This window comes from Amphibalanus amphitrite, unplaced genomic scaffold, assembly GCF_019059575.1.
Source record: "Amphibalanus amphitrite isolate SeventyFive unplaced genomic scaffold, NRLGWU_Aamphi_draft 000045F_arrow, whole genome shotgun sequence".
In the NCBI taxonomy this organism is placed as follows: domain Eukaryota; kingdom Metazoa; phylum Arthropoda; class Thecostraca; order Balanomorpha; family Balanidae; genus Amphibalanus; species Amphibalanus amphitrite.
Window position 1 is genome coordinate 1,433,796 of NW_024881541.1, and position 23,666 is coordinate 1,457,461.

Consider the following 23,666-nt stretch of genomic DNA (forward strand, 5'->3'; position numbering starts at 1 on the left):
AGGTAAAGCTTGAGGCTACCGGTGCCCACGATCGGTTTAGCACTTCCTTTCATGGATTTCGCCTGAGGCTCGTTTGAAAAAGGTCAGTTTAACATGGGAGCCCAATGGGATAGTAGTTTTTGAGCGCCCATTTCGTCTAGTGCTATCAACTTTTACTGGCTACCCCTGAGAGCCCCGTGCACTCTCCTGTCGCCCGGTCGGGCGCTACACTCTTACAGGCACCAAACCAAACACGCACTCCATCAAAAACTATATTTCTACACGGTGAAGTGCAAACTTGTCGCAGGTTTGACAACGTGGAATGAAATGAAAAATCGCCACTCGTCTCATTCGGGAGTCCAATGTTCCTGCTCCGGCGCCGCGACTGGGGGCCGGGCGTGGATATCGGAGGCGGCAGTAGGTCCCAGCGCCGGCCGCACTGCCCGCCGGCCGAGCTCAGATGAAGGTGAGCCGCGTGCGGCCCTGGTTCAGCTGCCACACGCCCAGCTCCTCGTACCTGTCGACGCACGCGTCCAGCTGGTCGGGCGTGAATCCCTTGCTGGCACACAGATTGTGAACCTGGGCGAAGTTGACGGTGCCGCTGACACCGGTCAGCTCCTTCACCAGCTGTAACAGCAGCCGGACGGCGGGTTAGGCCAGACGGCACAACGCAGCTCTCAGCCGCACCAACACTTCATCCGCACCCCGTACGGGGGGGGGGGGGGGACAGGAGCGGCGAAACAGTCCCCCACCCCTTTACTGTCGACATCTCCTTAACCTTCGCCCGATTGTGTTTGTTTATTGGGGCTTAAGGGCGCGCCGACTACAAGGTCATTTTGCGCCCATGGGGGGGGGGGGGGGGGGCGTGCCGGGGGCGTTTTCGGCTACATCTGCCAGTTTTTTTTGCGTGTGTAAAGAATACCGCGGTGCTGCACGTGGTAGACCTTATGATGCATCAATTAGGCATCGTGTGTAAAATTTTTGACTTTGGATCATATAAGGTCAGGTTACCAGCCACCAGGTCAAGTTAAGTGACCATGCCTCTAAAAAAACTTTGTGATTCATTCGTTCCTTCAGCTTACATCCCAGAAGTTTGAAAGTAAGGCAATTGCACGAGGGCATCAGTACCAACAATTTGTTTATCTCCGAATTTTTGCATCGATGACCGAAGGCCAGGTCAATTTTGTGACCTCTCCATTATAAGTCAATGGGATAAAATTGAAATGCTCTACTTTTGGCCGAAAACACCCTCAAACATAGGAACGTATGTGAATATGACACACTGAATAGGTAAATTGCACAAGTGACCACTTTATGCCCCTCAGGTCATCTCAGGTCATGAAACGTAATGAACAGTTTCTAATAATAACATTAGATAAAACATGCTGGAGCACTGAAAGCACCACGAATGTGTCAACAATACGAATCGAATGATATGCAACATGACCTTCTTCATGATCTTGATCTGAGGTCAAATTTCTAAGCTGACCATTCCAGGTCAACAGGTTCATTCGACGCGTCTCTACGAGAAAAATGCGATGCGGGTAAAATCAGCGTACTATAAGCTAGGAGACATGACTTATTACAAAAAACCTTTTCCGAAAAAAAGTCCAATTTTGAGTTTTTGTCCTCTCGAGGCTAAAACATTGACCTTAAAGTGACCATCCCACCTTAACATCAGTTTTGAATTACCCCTCGTCCGTATAGGGGGGGGGGGGTCAAACGGGCCCTTTCGGTTTTTCGCGAATAACAGTACCCTCGAGTTGATCTATTCTACACCTACCCTTAAAATTGCATGACCCTGACCCAAATGACCTTTGACATGTGACCTACTTTTGAAACCATGTTTGGCCGGAATCGCGATTCGGCGCATGTCGGCTCGTATTAGCCGCGCGTTTGCAGTCTTTTCGTGGATTCAAGCGTTTAAACATGTGATATGATGTTGCCCCAATGCATTAGGGTGGGTATCAAGGTCACCTGAAGGTCAGGTCAGGTCATTGACCTTTGATGACCTCGGTTCACTTTTTGAGTTTTACATGTTTCAAGGCTAGTTTTGGGTGCTGAATTCGAATTTAGCAACCATATGAACATTTACGAAGTAGTTTTGGTGCCTTTGTAACATGTTACGAAGCTGTCAGAGGCGGTTGCCACCTACTACGAATACCCGGCAGGACCCCTAATGGTTGACCTAACCTGACTTGACCTAACCTTTAACCCTCGCCCGTACATGCCATTTTCCCATCCTAGAACGCACATGGGGGCCGGGGGGAGGGGGTGGTTGCCACCCCCCGCGCCATTTCGTTCCTGTTGGAGATAGAGCTTCGCGGTAAAGACCAAAAAGATTCTTTGGGAAGAGACGAATCCAATGATACCCAGTTTTACCTTTTCAGGTCAGTCATTGACCTCCCAGGTCAAGTCAAACTAAAAATGTTGCTGTTTTGGGTCACCGTTGGATATCAAGTGCGCTGCTTATCATATACCGACGACGATGCCGTTTGCTGGTGATAAGCCAGCTAAAACCTCTTTGTCACACTACCCGACCAGATTTTTGCTGCTGAGGTCATTTCAGGTCAAGTTAAGTCAAGGTCAATATGTGTTTGTATGTCTGTGTGTGTCTGTGTGTATACTGATGTGTGCACCGAGTGTTTATGTGTCCATATTACATGAAATCATGATCTGAGAGGCTTTTACCAAAAATGCAGTCAAAAAAACTTCACGAAAAGTAAATTCAGCTTGGCTAAAACGCGATTATTTTAGATGACCTAGGTTGACCTTGACCCTGACCTTGACCTCTGTACATCGTCGAACAACATGTTCCATGATAGGTGGGAGGTAAGACTGGCAAAAAAGGCCGAAATCAAGGTGTCAAAAGCTCACAAGGCCCATAGCCAACGCAAGATGTTGAGAATTGGTCATTTGGGTCATGACCTGACCCGAAAAACAAGGTCATATCTCCGAAACCAAAAACCACAGAAACTTGAAATTTTCAGCGGACATCAAGGAAGGATAGAGGAGCAGCTATACGAAAAATCAGGCCTCTAGCTCCAAAAATGTTGAGTGCAGAGCAGAAAAACTACCTGGGGGGGGTGGGGGTGGCAACCCCCCATATGCCGGCGAGGGTTAACCCGCGCCCCACTGGGGGGGGGGGCTATTTATAGCCCCCCCCCCTCCCGTTTTTCTGCAATAACTTCCAAACCGCTTGACGTATCGACGCCAAACTTTCAGTACCTTCGGCTGCATCAATTTGACACCTTGTGTCAAAATTTGAACTTCGTACCTACCATAGGTCGGCCGGAAATGACGTCAGAGTGACGTCATGTTCGGCCGATTTCGACGCAAAACATTGAACCACGGCAATCGCTCCCAAGAGCTCAGTTTTTAAGCTAGATCCAATTTCTTTGCATGAGAGGACTCAGAATAGACTGCGCTATCAAACTGCTATCTCGGATTTTCGAAATTTTGAAAATTTCGAAAATTTTATATAATAAGTTTCAAAATTTATATTTTTACATTTTTTTCATTTTTTTTTGACTTTTCGAAAAAAAACCGGAATATATGTGATAGCACGCATTATTATGACTAACTTTAGCAAGTTTTAGCTAAATATCTTCAAAAATGGCCAAGTTATACGCATTATTGCAAAAAATTAACAATTATCAATTTTTCAAATCAATTTTTCAGCACGAATTTGAATCGTACGCCAATATAAATAGCACCATCGTGTTCCTGAGCTCAAACTGCATCCAATAGACACCTTTTTTGTTGAAAAATTTTAACTTCAAAATTTGACCTTTTTTGACCTGAAAGTGACCTGACCTAAGCTAAATTTGACTCAAAATGACCTCGAATGACACAGACGACATCAAATTCGAAATTTTTGGCCTAAATGGACCATAAAACATGTCTCACGTGACCGACGGATGATATAATATTTTCGTGACCTGTGATGACCTGACCTTGACCTGAAAATCAAAGTACAAATTTGGTACCCTCAGAGTATCTAGAGCATCTGTTCACGAGTGTGTGAACCAAAAATGAGCCTGATCTGACTTGTAAGACGGCGGCCAGAGCCCAAAACGTGAAGAAGCCAAAATGCTAATAATTTTTACTTTGACCTGACCTGTGACGTCATCGGTGACCTCGAGGTCAATTTAGGTTTCGCTCGACAGTTTTTCCGGGGCTATCAGACGCCGTTCGAATTTTGACGATCGGCCCAGTAGTTTCGGAGTTAGGGGGGGGGGGGCTATGAATAGCCCCCCCCCCCCCCCCCCAGTAGGGCGTGTTATACGCAGACCCCAGTGGGGCGCGGGTTAATGCCTGAAGACGTCGTCTGTGATCAAAATAACACGATATTCGTAATCAGCACCCCGAAAAACCCCATAGCAGCCACACTTTACGACGTTCTAACAGGTCCCGATTTTCCCGACTTTTGAAGCATTGACCTGACCTGCAAGGTCAACCAATGACCTAAGACCCTTAAATTGAGTATCATCGGCTTACTCAGAAATCATGACGTCACTAAAACCTCGATATCTCAAAAATTTTCCGACCGATTTTTTTGAAACTTTGTCACAGTACACTTCAATCAATTCCCAAGAGGTACCCAAAATTTGGCGCATGCTATGGCCCGGCGAAAAAAGTGGGGGCGTTTAACGCCCCCCCCCCAGCAACTCGCGGGTTAAAATTCTGAAAGATCTTATAGCGAGCCATCTATCGCTTTTTACCGCGTCTTTCTACATTGCTTACTTTCCGAAATAGTGTGGTAGAACCCCCCCCCCCCCCAACTTACCAATGGCGAAGTCGGCTGAGAGGCCCACCCGGGCGCGAGTCAAGTATTGCAGACACGGACACCAAACCTTCAGGATCCCTCTGGCCATAAATTTTACGCCTTATGAACATTTTTGTCTAAGAGGCCATGATGGGCTGGCTACAAATGACATCAGAATGACGTCATGTTCTGTAATTTTCGACGCCAAAAAAGGTTTTGCGGGAGAGATCTGTCACGGATACAGTTTTGAAGATACAGGAAAATGTTCAAATCACAATGGTGTAGAACTAACAGGACTAAAAAACTGCTATCTCGTTTTTTAGTTGAAACCAAAACTGAAAAACGTTTTTATATAACACCCTAAAAATACAAAAAAAAACGGAATAAATGCTGTAAAACGGAATATATACGGAATATAATGCTCTACGTATATAGGGGAGAGTGGGGATAACTGGGACGGGGCAGAAGTGGGACACCTTCAATATCTTAGTGACCGATTGGACAAACAATTTTGTTTTTGCATATTTTCTCATGAATTTAGTCGGGGCACGTCACAACCAAGCGGTTTCTTTTCCGGTTGCCTGTCTGAGATATTGAGTCGGGGTCTAAAATGTGATTTTTTTGGCATTTTAAGGCCGCCCCACACTGGACCTTGCATGCGGGTTGCGAGTTTTTGAATTTTCGGGTCTCTTCAAAATTTAATAATGCAATCTATGCTGAGTGACCCATATTACCATCTAACAAGCGAGTCTGCATGTGTATATCTTGCGAGCCACCTTTCATCGCATTCCAAAAGTTGATTTTGAGTCAACTTTCGATTTTCCTCGCTGTGAGGTCTGCGAGTTCTGCGAGGTTTGCGGGTTTTTCGTTGGAGTCGAATTTTGGTTCGTTGCGCTGGTATTGCGACCATATGTAATTTTCTGAAGGTGTACCGGCTTCACTGCATTCATGAAGTTACCATAAGGGAACGGTCTAATCACTCTATGAATTAGTATTATGCAAGCAAACTCAAAACCCGCAAACTCGCAACCCGCATGCGAGGTCCAGTGTGGGGCAGCCTTTACTCTAATTCAATTTGCCGTTTATTCTGCGATGTGAAATGTTCAGGCCGTTCACCTTTGGATATCAGTGAAGTCATCTTAATTATGAAGAAACATTTTTTAATGTATCTGTTATGCTTTTTGTGTGGAAGAGCAGCTGAAGTAAAAATGACGGCTTGGGGAGAACTGGGACAACGTGCCTAAACCTTGTCCTAGTTCTCCCGCATGCAAATGCATGGGAAATTTTTTTGGGAAAAGGATACTCAGTGCTGTCAGTGTAATTCAAAAAAGATAAGGTGATTTCTTAAAGTGTCAATTTTTAAAACACTTTCTTCGTGATGGGTCATCAAATTTTAATTGTATTTCATTTAATTCACATTTCTTGACCAGTCCCAGTTCTCCCCATCATCTGTCCCACTTGTCCTTGACGTGTCCCAGTTCACCCCATTGTCAACCTTCCCTAAAATTTAAATTTGAGAAGTAACACGTGAACAAACACGCATAAAAACAGTACAGTATGAAGTAGAAATAAACCGTTTACCAGTAAATGCAATCAATTTACTTAAATCTTAAATATTCTATTTTTTACGATTTTGCAAAGTTGACGTCAAAAAAATGTCCCACTTCTCCCCGGTCTCCCCTACTTCGCGAGGGGAGACCGCGAGGGGAGACCGCGAATAACTGGACCCCCCATGGTTTTTCGAATTATTCGCGAAAAACCATGGGGGTCCATCCGACCCCCCTCCCTACACATGCGAGGGTTAACTTCAGTCCCAGTTTCATAAAAGTGACAATCTAAAGTACCAGGTCTGTTGTTCTGTCCCACAATCATGCTTCAGGATTTGGCATTAGATGCCTACAGTGCTTCTATTCTGGTTCGTTTTCTGTTTATGCAGGTACATACCTATCTTTCTCAGCCTCTTGCAAGCTTGTGTACGTATGCTTCATGAGCTTGAGAATCTATGGCCCATTGCAATGTGCTTTTGTCTATGCGGGGCGGGGGTGTTCCTACTAACTCGGCTTCAGGGCCACGTAGCGACACGCATCAGCCGGCTTTCGTAAGAGCGCTAAAGACAATGACGAAATTAACCCGCGGTCCGGTGGGGTCTGTTTATAACGCGACCTGGTGGGGGCTATTTTTTGTCCCCCCCCTCGTATCTCCCAAACTACTGGACGGGGAACTCAAATTTCATTGACATCGGGGTCACCGATGACGTCACAGGTCAGGTCAAAGATAAAATGTTTTGCCGGTCACGGGTCTTCTGGGGAATGCGCTATAACATCGAGTAAAACGCATTTTATCGAACATCAGCGATAGGGCGTCAGTTACCTAGGTCACTGATCCAGGTCAGGTCACAGGTCAGGTCACCAAGGGTCAGCATGTGAACCCAATTTTACTAGGACTGTGTGATGCATATTTAATGGCCAATTTTTCATTTCAAACTGAATGGTGTTGGTTATAAGAACATCAGGAACGGTTTAGGTAATTTCCTAGTGGAGGTCAGGTCAATGGCAGGTCAAAAAGGTCAAATTTCAAAGTTGATATTTTTGCATAAAATGGGTATCGATTCGATGCAGCTCGTCACGACGAGTCTAATGGTGGTCTTTGTTTTGCGCTACGTGGTCTAGAATCGCTAAAAATTGAGTTTGAAAATTTGACGTCATCAATTTTGAAAAGTGTTCGCTATAACTTGGCCAAAAAAGAGGTATCGATCTCAAATTTGGTATGTGATTAGAAGACGGTAGTGGCTATCACATATATTCCGTTTTTCGAAAATCGATTTTTTGGATTTTTGGCAATAATATTCAATTTTTCTTTTAGTTTTGGGGGTCAAAATTCGAAAAATGAAAAATTTCGAGATAGCAGTTTTGTAGCCCTGGAAATTCTACGCCTTTTATGTCTTGAACGTTTTTTTTTTGTATCTTCAAAGCTATAGGCCTGACAGCTCTTCCCGCGAAACCTTTTTTGGGTCGAAAACGGCAGAAGATGACGTCACTCTGACGTCATTTGCGGCCAACCTATCATAGCCTTTGGAATTTTTGTTTTATCACAATGTGTAAAATTGATGCCCGGGAGAATACTGACAGTTTGGTGACGATCGGCGCAGCGGTTCTGGAAATATCGAAAAGTCTGGAGGGGAGGGGGGCAGAAATAGCCCCCCACCCAGTGCTGGAAATGAGGCCGCTTTCTGGTCCCGGCGTTTTATTCTCCGGGTGAGTTAACCCCGTCTAGCGCTTAGCCTTTCGGGACCCTCTCAGAGCCGCGGTTCTTTTCGCCGCTCGGCCCATTCGAGATGCAAAGTTGATAGTCGCAAGAAGTTTATTTGGGGCTTCTGAATATACGACTTCGAAATTAATTGATTCTACAAAACCTTTTTCTTTCATCTATATGCATACATTTAACAGTAACTCCAGACAAGACTGGTTTGGCTGGCCCTGAATAAGCTTCGTGTGACTATTACCTTTGCATCTCGACTGGGGCGAGCGGCGAAATCAACTGCGACCCTGAGTGGGTCCCGAAAGGCTAAACGCTGGATGGGATTAACCCGCAAAGAGAATAAAACGCCGGGACCAGAAAGCGGCCTCATTTCCAGCACTGCCCCCACCAGGGCGCGGGTTAAATGGGTCGTTTTTAACCCTCGCCGTACCTACTGGTTTTCTACAATACCAGTAGAAAAATGTACATATGCGCCAGCCGAGGGGGGGGGGGGCGGGTACGACCCCCATCGCCGTTTCGCTCCTGATGGAGCTAGCGCGTCGCGAAAAAAAACAGTGTGCGCCGTTACGAGACGCAGCGATTGGTACCCAAATTTTAGATCTCAGGTCAACCGGTGACCTGTGAGGTGGGTCAAGTGGCCCAAGGTACGGGTTCGGTTTTAGGCAAATAACTTCACAAAAACGGTCGCAGAGCCGCGATTTTGGCATCATCGTTCGTTAAGCATCATCGTGTTAACCTCACTAAGGCGCGTCGAATGGTATACTTTTTGTTTGGGTGAGGTGAATTTGAGGTGTTGACCTCGGGCCACGGTCAGGTCAGAGCCCCCCAGGTAACGAACTTGATCGAAGAAGGTCATGTCGCATATCATTCGATTCGGCAAGTCTTCCTGAATCAGGATTGGTATTTTGCCGGCAAAAACTAGTTTAAGCCATTTGCCGGTTTAAACCGGTTTTAACCGGCAAAAAGTGTCAAAAACTGACAAACACTAAAAACCATCACAATGCTATGCCTAAACACGCATTTGAACAGGAAACCTTTCAGGGAGAATTTACTGAAAGTGTTATGTTTTATATTGACCATAATTTGCAGTGTTTTATACCCTCAAAATATTTTCATGGGCTTTCCATAAGTAGCCAGCAGGACGCCTTTTGGAAGTGAAAAATGAGCCAGTGCAAGGATGAGTCCTGCACAAGGCACATGCAGAAGTGCGAATGGGTATCTGCCACTGATTTGTGCACGGAACCCTTACTTACCGGTTTCTAACAGTGCCAGTACCAAATTTGAGCACAATCTACGCAGCCGTTCTCGATAACTTGAAGTGTCGCCCCGCACGTGCGCAAGTGGAAAGTGGACCCCGATTAACTGGTGTATAACACCCTACTGATCTGGCCCTAATGTCGTTCCAAATTTGAGCGCTATTGGCCCAGCCATTCTCGAGATCTGGTCGGAGGCGTCCCCTGCACGTGTACACCTGCAGTGGCACCCCAACCGTGATATACATGGAAATGCATTTTCTGTAGGATGTCTACCGACATCAGTCGGAGGAGGTTTGGTCAATCGTTGTCATTTTTAGCACGTGCTATTTTGTCACACGTGCCAAAAATGGCAACGATTCTGCTATTTTTGACAATGATGAAGCCGATTTCACTCCTCAGCGAGGAAATTACGATTTTGGAAAGATAAGCACTGATTTTCGAAAAGAAGTGCTGCCACCTGGTGCAAGAAGAAGAAGCCAGCTTTAACCCTCGCCGGACCTATTGGTTTTCTACATACGTGCCGGCCGGGGGGGGGGGGGGGCGGGTACGACCCCCCTCGCCGTTTCGCCCCTGGTGGAGCTAGCGCGTCGCGGAAAAATCGAGCGTGTGCGCCGTGACAAGACGCAGAGATTGGTACCCGATTTTAAGGTCCTAGGTCAACCGGTGACCTCTTGAGGTAAGCTCAAGTGCCCAAAGGTACAGTTCAGTTTTTGGTGAATAACTTCGCCAAAAACGGCCGCAGAGCCGCGATTTTGGCAGCATCGTGTTTGCCTCGCTCAGGTGCGCCGAAACATATACTTTTTGTTTGGGTCAGGTCAACTTAGAGTGTTGACCTCAGGTCACGGTCAGGTCAGCGCCCCCAGGTCACGAAGCTGGTCGAAAGAGGTCATGTCGCATATCATTCGATTCGGCAGGTCTTCCTGAGTCCATTGGTGGCTTTCCCGACTCGCTAGCTCAATTTGATCGGGAGTTATTGACGAAAAATTAATATGACCTTGATGACGTCATAAATGACGTCACGCAGGGTCAACATTGCAAAAGTGACGCATCTAACCTTGCAAGGAGTGCATCAAATCACGATTCTGTGTGCTTGAGATAGTTGGAGATCGTTCCCGGCGCCAGAATAGCAATTTTCATTTTTCCCCATTGACTTATAATGGTGAGGTCACGAAAATGACCTGACCTCATATGACCTTTAGGAAGAATTCGAGATAAACAAGTTGTGAGACTCGTAATGGATACAAGATCCTGCAAGTTTCATTTCCCTGTGAAAGCTCCTCTGGCAGTGAGGGCATTGCGAAGTTGCGACATCTGAAGACCGAGCAGAGGTTCACTTATGACGTCATAGGTCAGTGACCTGACCTGACCCGAAAATGCGGTTGGTGTCAGAAGATCCGGCTTGAATCAAAGGTCAGGTATGCCAAGTTTCAGCTCTCTATCGCCAGCGTGTTCGGAGCTATCGCGAAAACCCCTATGGGGGGGGGGGGGGCGCCCCCCCCCCTCGGCCGGCGAGGGTTAATATGCCCGTTGTTTGTATGGTAGCTTGTTTTGTGGCCTGAAGTTGGAACTTAAAATTGAAGCATCCAAAAATGATCGATATTGATCGAAAATATGATGTTGATGAAAAAAATAATATGTTGAGAGAGGTCATTTCATCCAGATGCGGTGGTTTACTTCTTGAAATTATTTTTGCTAATTGACGGCCGCGCATCATCCGTCATTACATGGCGGTCGTCATAAGCAAAATTAATTTCAAGAAGTAAACCACCGCGTCTGGATGAAATCTCCTCCTCTTTCAACTTAACATATTTTTTTTTATCAAAATTATGTTTTCGATCACTATTGATCATTTCCGGATACTGCTAATTGAAGTTCTAACTTCAGGCCACAAATTTGGGTATATGTCAACGTTGGACTACCATACAAACAACGGCCATACCGCGCCCCGTTGGGCTCTGCCGAGCAACGCGCCCTGTTGGGGGGGGGGGGGGGCATTTTGGCCCCCCCCTAAGATCTCGAGAACCACGCAACCTAGCGACAAGCGGCAAACGGTGTTGGATAGCCCTATCAGGGAACTACCTTGCGACCCAATTTTATTGACCTAGGTCAAACCGATGACGTCACAGGTCAGGTCAAAGGTCCAATTTTCACCGTTTACAGGCATTTCAAGAAATGCGTTGTAAAATCGAGTAAAATGCATTTCATTGAAAATCATCGATGGGGCAATGTTCTTGAAACACATATTTTGCTATTTGAGGTCACTGATACCAGGTCAGGTCACAGAGGTCAGGTCACTGGGGGGTCACAATATGAGTGTCGTGTGATACATGTTTTATGGTCCATTTTACATGACAAATGCGATTATGTGGGTCAGGCAGCCTTTGGGGCCAGCTTAGGTCACGTTTCGGTCAAGGTCAGGTCAAGGTCAGGTCAAGGTCAGGTCAAGGTCAGGTCAAGGTCAGGTCAAATTAGGTCAAATTTCAAAGTTGATATTTTTGCATAAAATGGGTATCGAATCGATGCAGCTCGTCACGGGGAGTTCAATGGTGGTCTTTGTTTTGCCGTACGAGAATCGCTAAAAATTGAGTTAAAAAATTTGACGTCATCATTTTTGAACGTTTTTTTCGCTATAACTTGGCCAAAAAACGAGATATCGATCTGAAATTTGGTATGTATATAGAAGAGCGCAGGGACTATCACATATATTCCGGTTTTTTTCGAAATTCGGAAAAATTTTGGATTTTTTTAGTTTTTCTAAAAAAATCAACTTTTTGATTTTTTTGGGGTCAAAAACCCAAAATTTTGAAAATCCGAGATAGCAGTTTTGTAGCGCCGCTTTTTGTCTACTAGACCATATAAAGAACTTTGAAATTGCTTGATAACTGTAGATTTGGTGAGCGTTTCAAGATTGCATGTTTTTTGCTCATTTTTGCTCGAACATGACCTCAGTTTGACCTCAATAACTCCTGACCTAAGGTGACCTAAGACTTGAAATTTGGTGTGAAGGTGTCAAATTGATGCCCGGGAAGGTACTGAAAATTTGGCGGCGCTGCGCGCCGCCTTTTTCTTGCTATTCAGGAAAAACCACAGGGGGGGCCAAAATGGCCCCCCCCCCAACGGGGCGAGGGTTAAAGCTTATTCTTCTTGCACCAGGTGGCAGCACTTTTTTTCCAAAATCAGTGCTTGTATTTCCAAAATCGTGGTTTCCTCACTGAGGAGTGAAATAGGCTTCATCATTGCCAAAAATAGCTGATAGCGTTGTCATTTTTGGCACATGGTTGCCAAAATGGGCATGTGCTAAAAATGACAACGATTGACCAAACCTCCCCCGACTGACATGGATGGACATTTAAGTCAGTGGTAAATAAATGAGGCAAACTTCATAATGTTAAATGCGCCTCTATAGCACCCAGAAATGTATTTGAATATTTAAACCAAACTGCTAACTAGAAAAAGTTGCTGTTTTGGCCACCTGACTTTCAGCCAGTTTCTGCCAGTTTTTGCCACCAGGGTTTCTGCCAGTCAGTTTAAACCGGCAAAAACCACTGGCAAAAACCAGTTATTGCCACCCCTGCCAACCCTGCCCTGAATTCATTGGTGGCTTTCCCGACTCGCTAGCTCAATTTGATCACGAGCTATTGACGAAAAACTCTTATGACCCTAGTGACGTGACGTCACGCAAGGTCAACAATGCAAAAGTGAAACATCCAAACTTGCAAGAAGTGCAAGAAATCACGACTCCGTGTGGTTGAGATAGTTTGAGATCATTCCCGGCGCCAAAATAGCAGTTTTCATTTTTCTCATTGACTTATCACGGTGAGGTCACGTGACCGACCTGACCTCATGTGACGTTTAGGAAAAATCCGAGATATACAAGTTGTGAGACCTCTAGAGGATACTAAGTCCTGAAGTTTCATCTCCCTGTGACATCTCCTCTGGCAGTGAGGGCGTTGCGAAGTTCCGACATCTGAAGACCGTGCAGAGGTTTACTTTGACGTCATAGGCCGGTGACCTGACCCGACACGAAAATGCGGTTGGTGTCAAAAGATCCGGCTTGAATCAAAGGTCAGGTATGCCAAATTTGAGCTCTATCGCCAGCGTGTTCGGATCTATCACAAAAAACGATGGAGGGGGGGGGGCACCCCCTCTCGGCCGGTGAGGGTTGAACCAGGTCAAAGGTCAGGTCACCAGAGGTCACTAAAAGTCAAATTTCGCCTGTATCTCGGGAGCGAATGAGCTACGGCACTGCACAAACGCGCATTAGAAAGCCCCTTTAACGTTTCTTTTTTCTTCTGAATGTTCTCAGATTTGACCGGAGTCAACGGTGAAGCTCACAGAGCAAAAGCTGCCTAATGGTGGGTAGGGTAAGGGCGGGTAAGAGGACGCGGGCGATAAGAGTACGCATCAGCTGTTTCGGTTGCCTAGCAACGCGGGTTTGTCGAGATCATGAAGTGACATGAAGCCGCCAGTACGCGTTTGTCACCAACGGAACGTGGACGTTGTGCGGCGACGCTGTTGAGTTTAAGGTGATGAATATTATTTTGGAGCGTTATGATATTATTATGGTATGGTACAATAATTTTGATACTTGGCAGTTGAGATAAGGTACATTTTCGTGATTGTTGTCGGAAACTTATGAGGTTTTCTGGTGAAATACTGTGCAGTGCAATTTTCTGTTTGTGAAGTTTTACACAATGTTTCGGGGTTGTTTTGTGCGCGAATTGCATGTAGGGTAAGAGTACGCAGAATTATACATTATATCGAATATACAGAAAAATCAAATTATTGATATATCGCTCAATGACGTTTGTTTTGTAGGTATATCATCAATGGAGCACTGTGAGGCAGATGCGTACCCGAAATTCTTCTAAATACGATTTATTCTCCCTTTTGATTGTACATTTTAGAATCACATGACTTGATTATTGCTTGATTTATAGATATGCAAGATTTATTTCATGTTTTTTTTTCTTTTTTGATACTAGAATTAAATTAAATGTTTTCTGAGTTTGATATTAAGCATTTGGACAGTAAAAGCTGCCTATAGGTGTGTTTATATGCTTGCGTACTCCACCCGCATGGTGTGCGTACTCTTACACACCCCATGTGGTAAGAGTACGCAACAGCAGCGGTTCAGAAAACGTCAGTTTTAGACCACTTCCATTTACGCTGAAGGATCGTTGCCTCATGGGTTGATGGCGAATTCAATGAACTTCAATATTCCATATTTGCGATTTCTTTCCTTCAAATATTTAACAAATGAGAGCAAAAAGTCCACTAAGTGCGTACTCTTACACGACTTCACCCTATGTTTACTACAAAGCGTATAACTTAGATATTTTTGAAGATGACGGGCTAAAACTTCAAAATTTTGAAAATCCGGGGTAGCAGTTTGATAGCCCTGTGTATTTTGAGAGCTCTAATGCAAAGAAGTTGGATCTAGCTTAAAAACTAAACTCTTGAGATTGCCGTATAGTTCGTTTTCCAAGTTCGACCCTCACTGTAATCGTCTCTTTGAACACAGCACGAAAATTGCTAGCTGAATTACTGAGAAAACTGACTGGCGCACATTGATTTCACAGACGATCAATTTTACTCAAAATTATTTCTTCTTGGGTCTTATTTTCAGACTCCTAGCTCGTATTTGCCTTTATATACAACCCCCAGGGAAAGACGTCTTGTCAGAAATTATAACTGAACTATAGTTCGTTTATTTTAAGTTTGCCCCTCACTGTAATCGTCTTTTTGAACACAGCACGAGAATTAGGTACTATAGTTCGTTTTTTTCAAAAGGACGCTGGCTCCAAGTTCCATATCGAAGCTCTCACGTGAGTTTTGGCAGCTTCAGCGTCTGGCCAAGAATTTCTTACCGAAAAAAATATTCGATTTCAAATTGTGCACGGCAAGTACCTGGAAATTGTGTCTTGAAAAATTACCATACTATGATTACGTTATTGGTGGCAGCAGGCACTCAATGTCCGTACGATGGGACAAAGTTTCGACGAATTTGGGGGAAACTTCGTTTTTCACTGTTGCCGAGGTTATAATCGAGTAAGCGGTTTCGTCCATGATAGTTATACGCTACATTGCAAAACAAGTTCGACAGCATGACGTCACCATTGTTCTCAAATCTGGTTCCAAAACGCACGGATGGAAATTATCGGGAATAATTCACATGTTAAAATAAGGCGACGTTCGAGTTTCTCAAGTTCAGTTTTTGCTCATTTTGCTCGCTAAAACGCGTGCTTTTTCGAAAAACATACTTGGAGCCAGAGTCCTTTTGAAAAAAAAACTTATAGCTGAATTACTGAGAAAACTGGTTGGCGCACATTGATTTCACCAAATTTCACAGACGATCAATTTCATCAAATCTATGTATTGCTTTACAGACTCATAACTCGTAGGTTGCCCATCCTGTAACAGCCCCCGACAGTAATAGTCGACTTCTCAGGAATTATGTCTGAGCTAATCAATAAATTGCACGGCGTTTAACATTAACGTTACATCGTCGGTGTTCAAAGCTTATTTTGAAAATATTATTCATATCTCCAATACAATGTGCGCCATCCAGTTTTTTTTCAGTAATTCAGCTAGCAATTCTCGTGCTGTGTTCAAAGAGACGTTTAGAGTGAGGGGCAAACTTAAAATAAACGAACTATAATCAATAAATCGCACGTCGTTTAACAGAAGGGTATATCATCGGTGTTAAAAAACTTATTTGGAAAATATTAGCCGTTTTCACGACGGCCATCTGGTACACATTTGGTGCACATCTGGTACAGATTAGGTGCAGATCTGGTCAAATCAGGTTCAGTGCGTCTCTTAGCAGCTATCAGCTAGGGTTGCACTAATTGCTTATATGCCTGCTTTGTCATATTATCAGAGAGCATCATCGATTAAAACACTGAAATGAATTCATAAAATGAAGAAATTTGCTGTAAAAGAAATTAGGTGCAGATTTGGTCAAATCAGGTGCATTCGCCGGATAGCCCGTCGTGAAAACGGCTATTATTCATATCTCCAGTACAATGTGCGCTAACCAGTTTTTTAAGTAATTCAGCTAGCAATTCCCGTACTTTGTTCAAAAAGATGTTTACAGTGAGGGTCGAACTTAGAAAAAAGCGAACTATAGTTCAATGTTTCGCATCAAAATCGGCCGAACATGACGTTACTCTGACGTCATTTCCGGCCGATCTATGGCAGCTACGAAATTTTTGTTAGGTCACAAGATGTCAAATTGATGCAGCTGAAGGTACTGAAAGTTTCGTGTTGATACGTCCAGTGGTTTAGAAGATATTGCAGAAAAACGACGACGGGGGGGGGGGGGGGGCGGCTAAACATAGCCCTCCCGGTGGGGCGCAAGTTAACGAAAGAACTATCGACATGTACACTTCAAATTGTACCGAGACGATAACCGCGCACTAACTGGACACAAATTATGATTAGTTTGCATTAGGTATCCAAATTCAGAGCGGGGACCGCTCAGCGCCGCCGCACCTCGAAGATGGCGTCGTTGGCGTTGCGCTGAGCGCGGCTGCCGTCCACCTCCACGTTCAGCGAGTCCTTGCTTTTCTCGAGCAGGCGCATGGCCTCGTTGACGTCTTCCTTTTCGACGGCGTCGACCAGGCGGAGCCGGGCCAGCGCTGTCGACAGCCGCAGGATGGCCAGCAGGTTGCGCGCCGATGTGAACGTCCTGTCCTGGCTGTTGCGGGCCTCCCGGCGCAGCTCCACGTACGCACCTGCCACCAAACGCGCCGTGCGCGGCACCAGCACCGTCAGCCAACCGACAACCAGCACCGTCAGCCAACCGACAACCAGCACCGTCAGCCAACCGACAACCAGCACCGTCAGCCAACCGACACCCCGACAACCGGACGGCGACCGCAACGCCCTATAGATCATCACTTAAATAAAACGTTTAGTAGGTACGTAAAATTGGCATGCCGAGAGAAATCGCATGATGACCCAAAACTATCGAACTAGCAAACTACGTGACCAGTAAGAGTTGCGGCTATTTCCCAGGCGAGCAATGGGGTTGGGAACTTGATTTTTTAAGAATGTATAGAAATGATCAAACTATTTTCGCAGAATTTATGGTGCATACAATGTCCTCAGAAAATCAATATGCTGAGAGCAATGGGGGAAGACAGATAGAAAACATATTTTTTAAGTTCTTGAAAAAGAATCTCTTCATGCTGTTACGTCACATGTCACCTTCTGCGGTTGACAATAACGGCGCATCTGGCGCACCACCGATTACATGTTATATCTATATGTGAAAGAGGTTGTTTGTTTCCATTTCCATTCGCGCTGTTTTTAGCTTTAACCCGCGCACCGACGGGGGTCTGCGCCAACTTAGAACCGATGGGGGGGGGGGGCGGATGACCGCCCCCCCCCCCCTGAGATCTCGAGAACGAAGCAAGATAGCGACAAGCGGTAAACGACATGGGGTACGCACGGACAAGGTCTACAATTTTTACACAGGTCATTTTCAGGTCAGGTCAAAGATGACGTAACAGGGGTCAAATAAGTCAAAATGGCGGCGCTAGATATGGAGAGAATTTTTCTCGAATAACTTTCGAATTGGTCAAGCTAGGAACAAACTAAGAGCACCATCGAGATCCTCTCGCCAATCCCCATCGAACCATATATATGTTGACCTCGAAAGGTCAAGGTCAAAGGTTGACCTCAGGTCACGTGACATCGAGGTCATCATGTATATCATTTGATGCGCCTTGACGAGCCGAACACAATGAGACCATCCGCGCGGCTGCATCTTGTTCCTTTAAGGAGTTATTGGCAAAAAAACCTTGGTGACCTTTGATGACGTCACATGACCTTACAGATGCCCAACAGCAAAACAGGCCTCCAGGTAGAGAAGGTTGATCGTATATGAAGTCATGTATGGTATATGGGACCATTCTGACGCGTTTTAGTGGAAAACAGGGAGTTGATTCCCCCCCCCCCCCCATTGACTTATAATGGGGAGGTCGAGAAATTGACCTGACCTTAGGTCATCGATATGAAAATTCCGAGATATACGAATTGTAGCTACCAATGACCTAATAACATCCTCCGACTTTCAGTGGACTCCGTCATCTACTGTAGCTCTGGCACGGTGACAAAGTTGCAAAAAAGTGACTTGAGGTTGGGTCATTCAAAGTGACTTGGTGACCTGACCTTAAAAGTTAGGAGGTTCAAACTTGCACACCATATGTAAAATTGATGAGAGAATAGTCATACCAAATTTCGCGCCGCGGTTTACGCGCCGCGGTTTTCCCGCTATTCGCGAAAAACCTCGGGGGCGGGGGCGGATAACCGGGGGGGGGCTGATTTAGCCCCCCCCGTCGGTGCGCGGGTTAAATTATGCTTAAGCATCCACGGGTGAAAGGTTCAGTGTGAAAAACTGATGCGTCTGCCGTATACGGTTCCCATTGAACATTGAGCGCGTGGTAAACATTCTGTGTGCCTCGAATTTTCAAATGAAAACATGATGAATCGAACTACCAACAATCACAATCAGGGGGCTGTCATCCCGAGCTTTCCTATTTGCCGGGCACCCGGATCTTTAACATTACCCGTGACGTCAGCGGAGCGGACACTTCTCAGCTGGCCTTCCCCGCAAATTTGGCCTTGAATTCGATTTTGAGGGTCACGGACTCACGGTTGTAAACAAGTTCATTTCCTGTTTCTTGCTTGTGTTGTACCTTGGTTGTACCCTCGAGTTGATTGTTTGAAACCATTGAAACTTAAATTGATTGAATGATTCAGGACTTGATTCAGGATGTCGTACTGTGCGGTGGCTGCATGCCGAAGTTACCGAAGGACTGGCAAGTTCTACACAAAATCGTTTTTTTCGGTTCCCGAAGGATCCAGCCACATGTGCGACCTGGGTGCATAGATGTTCGAGGCAGGATCCTATAAATGTGTTGCAGGCAAGGATTTGCTCAGACCACTTTCTTGATTCAGATTATGATCCTTCCTACCTTGTGAAAGCATCCCTGATGCCAGGTGTGAGCCCATGTCTGAAGACTGATGCGGTTCCAACACAGAATCTGCGCAGTGCTGGGTCTTCGGGGTATGTATTTCATTTTAATGGATTTGATATGAATGCCAACTATTCAGTTGGTAATGTACTAATTCGAATCTTTCTTATTGTGATGGAAATTGTAACAAATTTATATTTGCTTTTGGATTTGCACTGTGACTGTGTGCGCTTGTCAGATATGTACCATGACACATTAATTTGTAAATTAGGTTGCTAGTAAGCAGGTAGGTACCAAGTTAGGTACCGCTACCGACATATTTGCATGATACTTGAAACATTTTGCATATCAATATAATATGTGCATCAGTCACCAATGATCAAAGCAGCTCACTGAAGTTGTGCCCTATTTGAATGTTGATGTAAATGGTGTTTTCACAGACCGGCGCAACAAAGCACTCGGGCTTCAAGGAGTGATCGCCGACAGATGAAGTCCCTTGCGCAGGACATCATCAACACTGAGGGAGCGTCCTCATCTCTGAGTGATAGATCAAGGTGAGGAGATAATTGAATTTGATATTTTCTTTGTTGGGTGCTTGAACTGTCAATACAAGGGCCCTGTTTCACCAGTGATAGCAGCACGCTGCTATTACACGTGTCAAATTGGGTTTCCATGTAAACATCAACAAAGCATGACTCAGTCAATCTGTGTGATGTCATCAAATATTGCTGCTAGCATCTTCACGGCCATGCGATCAAACAAATGTATCAAACGCAATTCAACGAGACAGCAACTCTGGTCCAAACGAAGCTCACGGATTGCACGAAACGTCATTAGTGTGACCTCATCACATTACGTCAGCTCGTGCAATTTGATAGTAGGTAGCGTGCTGCTATCACCGGTGAAACAGGGCCAAGGGTTCCAGCAATCAGTAGTTTTGATAGAGACTGAATACACTCAGATGCTAGCTTTGAGAATGATGTTGCAATCAGACTCAGACTAAGCTTACCTCTGAATCACTTGAGTGGAAACTGTGGGCAAGGCTCTAAACCTGGGCCCTGTTTCACCGGTGATAGCAGCACGCGGCTATCAAATTGCGCGAGCTGACGTAATGTTCACGTTAGCTGACGCTAGCTGACATTAGCTCACAGTTGTGCAACTCTGAACTTATATTTATTCTATTGCTTTACATTACTCTGAAGAAGACTATTCCTTAACCTTCCAGGCAGCGGGAGTGGGGGGCATTTTCTTACATGGCCATAGTAAAATTGAGTTCATATTGTTTTGACTCTTGGTGACCTGACCTGTGACCTGAGGTGGTATTATCAGTGACCTCTCATAGCAATATATGCACTAGGAAACTGGCGCCCTATCGCTGATTTTCGATTAAATGCATTTTACTTGATGTTATATTGCATTCCCAAGAAGACCCGTGAACAGTAAAACATTTTATTTTTGACCTGACCTGTGACATCATCGGTAACCCCAAGGTCAATAAAATTGGATTTCCCCCGAAAAATTAGACAGGGCTATAGAACGCTGTTTGATTTTGCAGATCCATCCAGTAGTTTCGGAGATATGGGGGAGGCAAAAAAGTCCCACCCCCGCTCGTAAGGTGGCCCGGAGGCCCACCGCCTGCCGGGTCAATTATTAATTTTCAGCTTAACCGTGATGATAATTCACCCTGAAAATGAAGCTCGCTGTTCATTTTTTTATTTCAGATGCAAGAAAATACTAATGCTCTATTTCCTTCCCACAGATCTATCTCACTGGATGCTTCGAACCAGATGGAGTGGTCTCCTGCAGCTACGGATTTGCCGGCTGGCGAGGTCCAGTATCTGTCTCCCCTGGAGGAAGTGCAGAAGTTGAGCCAGCAAAATCGGCGTTTGAAGCTGCGCATGGAGAAACAGAAGCGGCAGTGGCGGCAAGAGAGACAGATGCTTCTGCGGAAGCTGCGAGTGGCTGAGCGGAAGGCGCACAAGCTCCAGAAACTGCTCAGATTGGGAGTCGTCACGGAAAAGCAGGTCTCGACTGTCCAGTCGGGTCACAGAGTGCAGTGGACAGCAGAGGACATCTCTCGGGCACTTGGACTGCGGTGCAGGAGCCGAAAGGCCTACGAGTATGTGCAACAAGTGATGCATTTGCCTCTTCCTTCCGCTGCGACCCTGTCTCGCTGGATCCGCGGCTTCCGCGTGACGCCCGGAGTAATAGAGGCAGCTCTCGCCGTACTGAGGGCAGCAGTCCAAGGTATGGGCGCCTTGGAGCGTCTATGTGTAGTGTCCTTCGACGAGATGGCACTGAGCAGCCGATACTGCTACGACGCATCAGCCGATCAAATCCTTCAAGGATCTAAACTGCAGCTTCTGATGGTTCGTGGACTCTGTGCTGCATGGAAGCAGCCACTATTCTACGAGATCGACTCTCCTATGACTAATCAGAAGCTGAACAGCGTCATCTCCGTGCTGGAGTCGCTGGGTCTGAGGGTGACAGCGGTCGTCAGCGACATGGGCGGAGCAAACGAGGGGATGTGGCGCTCCTCCGGCATCTGCGCCGACCGGACGTGGATCATCAACCCCGTGGACGATACCAGGTATTTCATTAGTGCCAACTTGAATCTCCTCTGTAGATCCAGAATCAATTTTGGCTTGTATTGCAATAACAATGTTAAACAGTTACAATTGTCGTAGTTTATTACGAAAATTATTTTTATGATGCATGAAAATGTAGTAGCTTCGTGATCAATAAGCCATTTAATGCTGTCGGTGACCGATGTGTTTCGCTCCACCACCCCCACTGAACCATACAGCATTGAGATAAGTGTTGTTGGAGGCAACTTTCAGACATATTCATGGACACCCTTGTCGTTAACGTGTGTGTCCGCATCAGTATAAAACATAAATGAATCTTGTTCATAAGGATCTTAAAATTGTTATCTTTGTATGTATGATTTCATTGCCATTTTGTCGATTGATCCCAGATACCTGACTGATCATTTGATGCTTTTCAATATCTTAACAGGTTTCAAGCAAGTGCAGTGGCGTAGTAAAATCATCCTATGAATTTATGAATCATAAATTATGTTTTCGCGGCATGGCCTTGTCCCCGATTCCCACAGATCCAGCCTCACAGTAATCTTAATCCTCACACGTATTGCATACAATACAAAGTGAGCCTGCTGCCCGTGACCCGGTTAAAGTGACCATCCCTGATCCCACCTTAACATTAGTTTTGAGTTGAGATAGCCAAAATGGGGTCCCTGGCTTGCACTTACCGGTTTGAGCACTCCCAAGATCGAGCAATGCCTCAAATCGAAAATATCTAATTTCAAAGTTGCAGCACTTGGATTCAGAGGGACTAATGCATTAGAATGCTCCCTCTGAGTGTGTGACGTCAGCGGAGATCTAACGATTTTTAAATCTTTTACTAAAACATTTGGTAGCACGCGATGGTATACGCTGCTTTGCGCGCAACAAGTGCCGCACTTTCAAATAAAGTCACTAGGAACAGCGGAGATCCCAAAAAGTAAACAAACGTAAAAGTCCAATGTCTTGAAAACCGGTGAATATTTTTCGATGAAATTTGGTAGATATTCGTTTTGGCTCTTTCTGAACCGAGCGACATCACTTTCATGCCATTTCATTAACTTTTTTATTTTAACCGCTTTTTGAGCCAGCTATTCGTGAAAAAAACGAGGGAGAGATCCGTTTGACACTCCCCCTACCCTCTCCATGAGTGTGATGGTAAAGGCAACTTCCCAATAACGTTTGGAGGAGCTTTCCTGATCCTAATCCTGCTTGTCCCGTCCATTCCTTTTATCCAAGGAGGGTGTGGGTGTTCGCCGACGCCCCGCACCTGATCAAACTGATGCGGGTGCACACGGTCGCGGACGACGGAGGACTCCTGATACCCGATGGTTGCGGCGGTCGAGCACTGCTGGGTCGAGGTACCTTCCTGGAGCTGCTCGAGCTGGATCGTGCCGAGCTGCGGGTCGCCCACAAGTTGACGAACCTTCATGTTCAGGTAAGTATTTTCAGACGTTTCAGACGAGGTAAATGCTATTTCGATCGATGTTTTTAAGCTTCTAGATCTCTTCAGAGATCTTCCAACCGTTTTGCAGCTACCAGAGTGGACCGGCTAGAGGGTGCCCTGCACTGGCCACCACCCTGCACTGTCATTTGGATGTCTCGCTTCGTGCTTTACGACGTGCAGGCTGTCTCGCTCCTTCGTTTGTCGCTCAGCTGGTGTCTTGCTGCGGGCTAAACGTGGTTTCTTTGACACATTGTCGAGCTTTTAATATAGCATTTAAGAACTGCTTTAGGGAACGCTGTGACTACCGAACATTACCGCCAACTTAGCTGCTTCAGACAGCGGCCCTGTGCAGCTATGTGTTTTGACTCCTCTGTGGCAAAACTGATGTAG

General features: G+C 45.6%; 1 protein-coding gene across 1 annotated transcript in view; it reads right to left on the reverse strand.

Moving 5' to 3' along the window:
* Nucleotides 1-238: 238 nt before the first annotated feature.
* LOC122377462 (DNA replication licensing factor MCM7-like) overlaps nucleotides 239-23,666 on the reverse strand; it is a 60,461-nt gene continuing 37,033 nt past the window's right edge. Inside the window, exons 5-6 of the mRNA XM_043357516.1 lie at nucleotides 16,759-17,000; nucleotides 239-606 (exon numbers count right to left, since the gene is read on the reverse strand). Coding sequence (XP_043213451.1) covers nucleotides 436-606; nucleotides 16,759-17,000 — 413 coding nt within the window. The 3' untranslated portion in view covers nucleotides 239-435. The remainder of the gene's footprint in view (nucleotides 607-16,758; nucleotides 17,001-23,666) is intronic.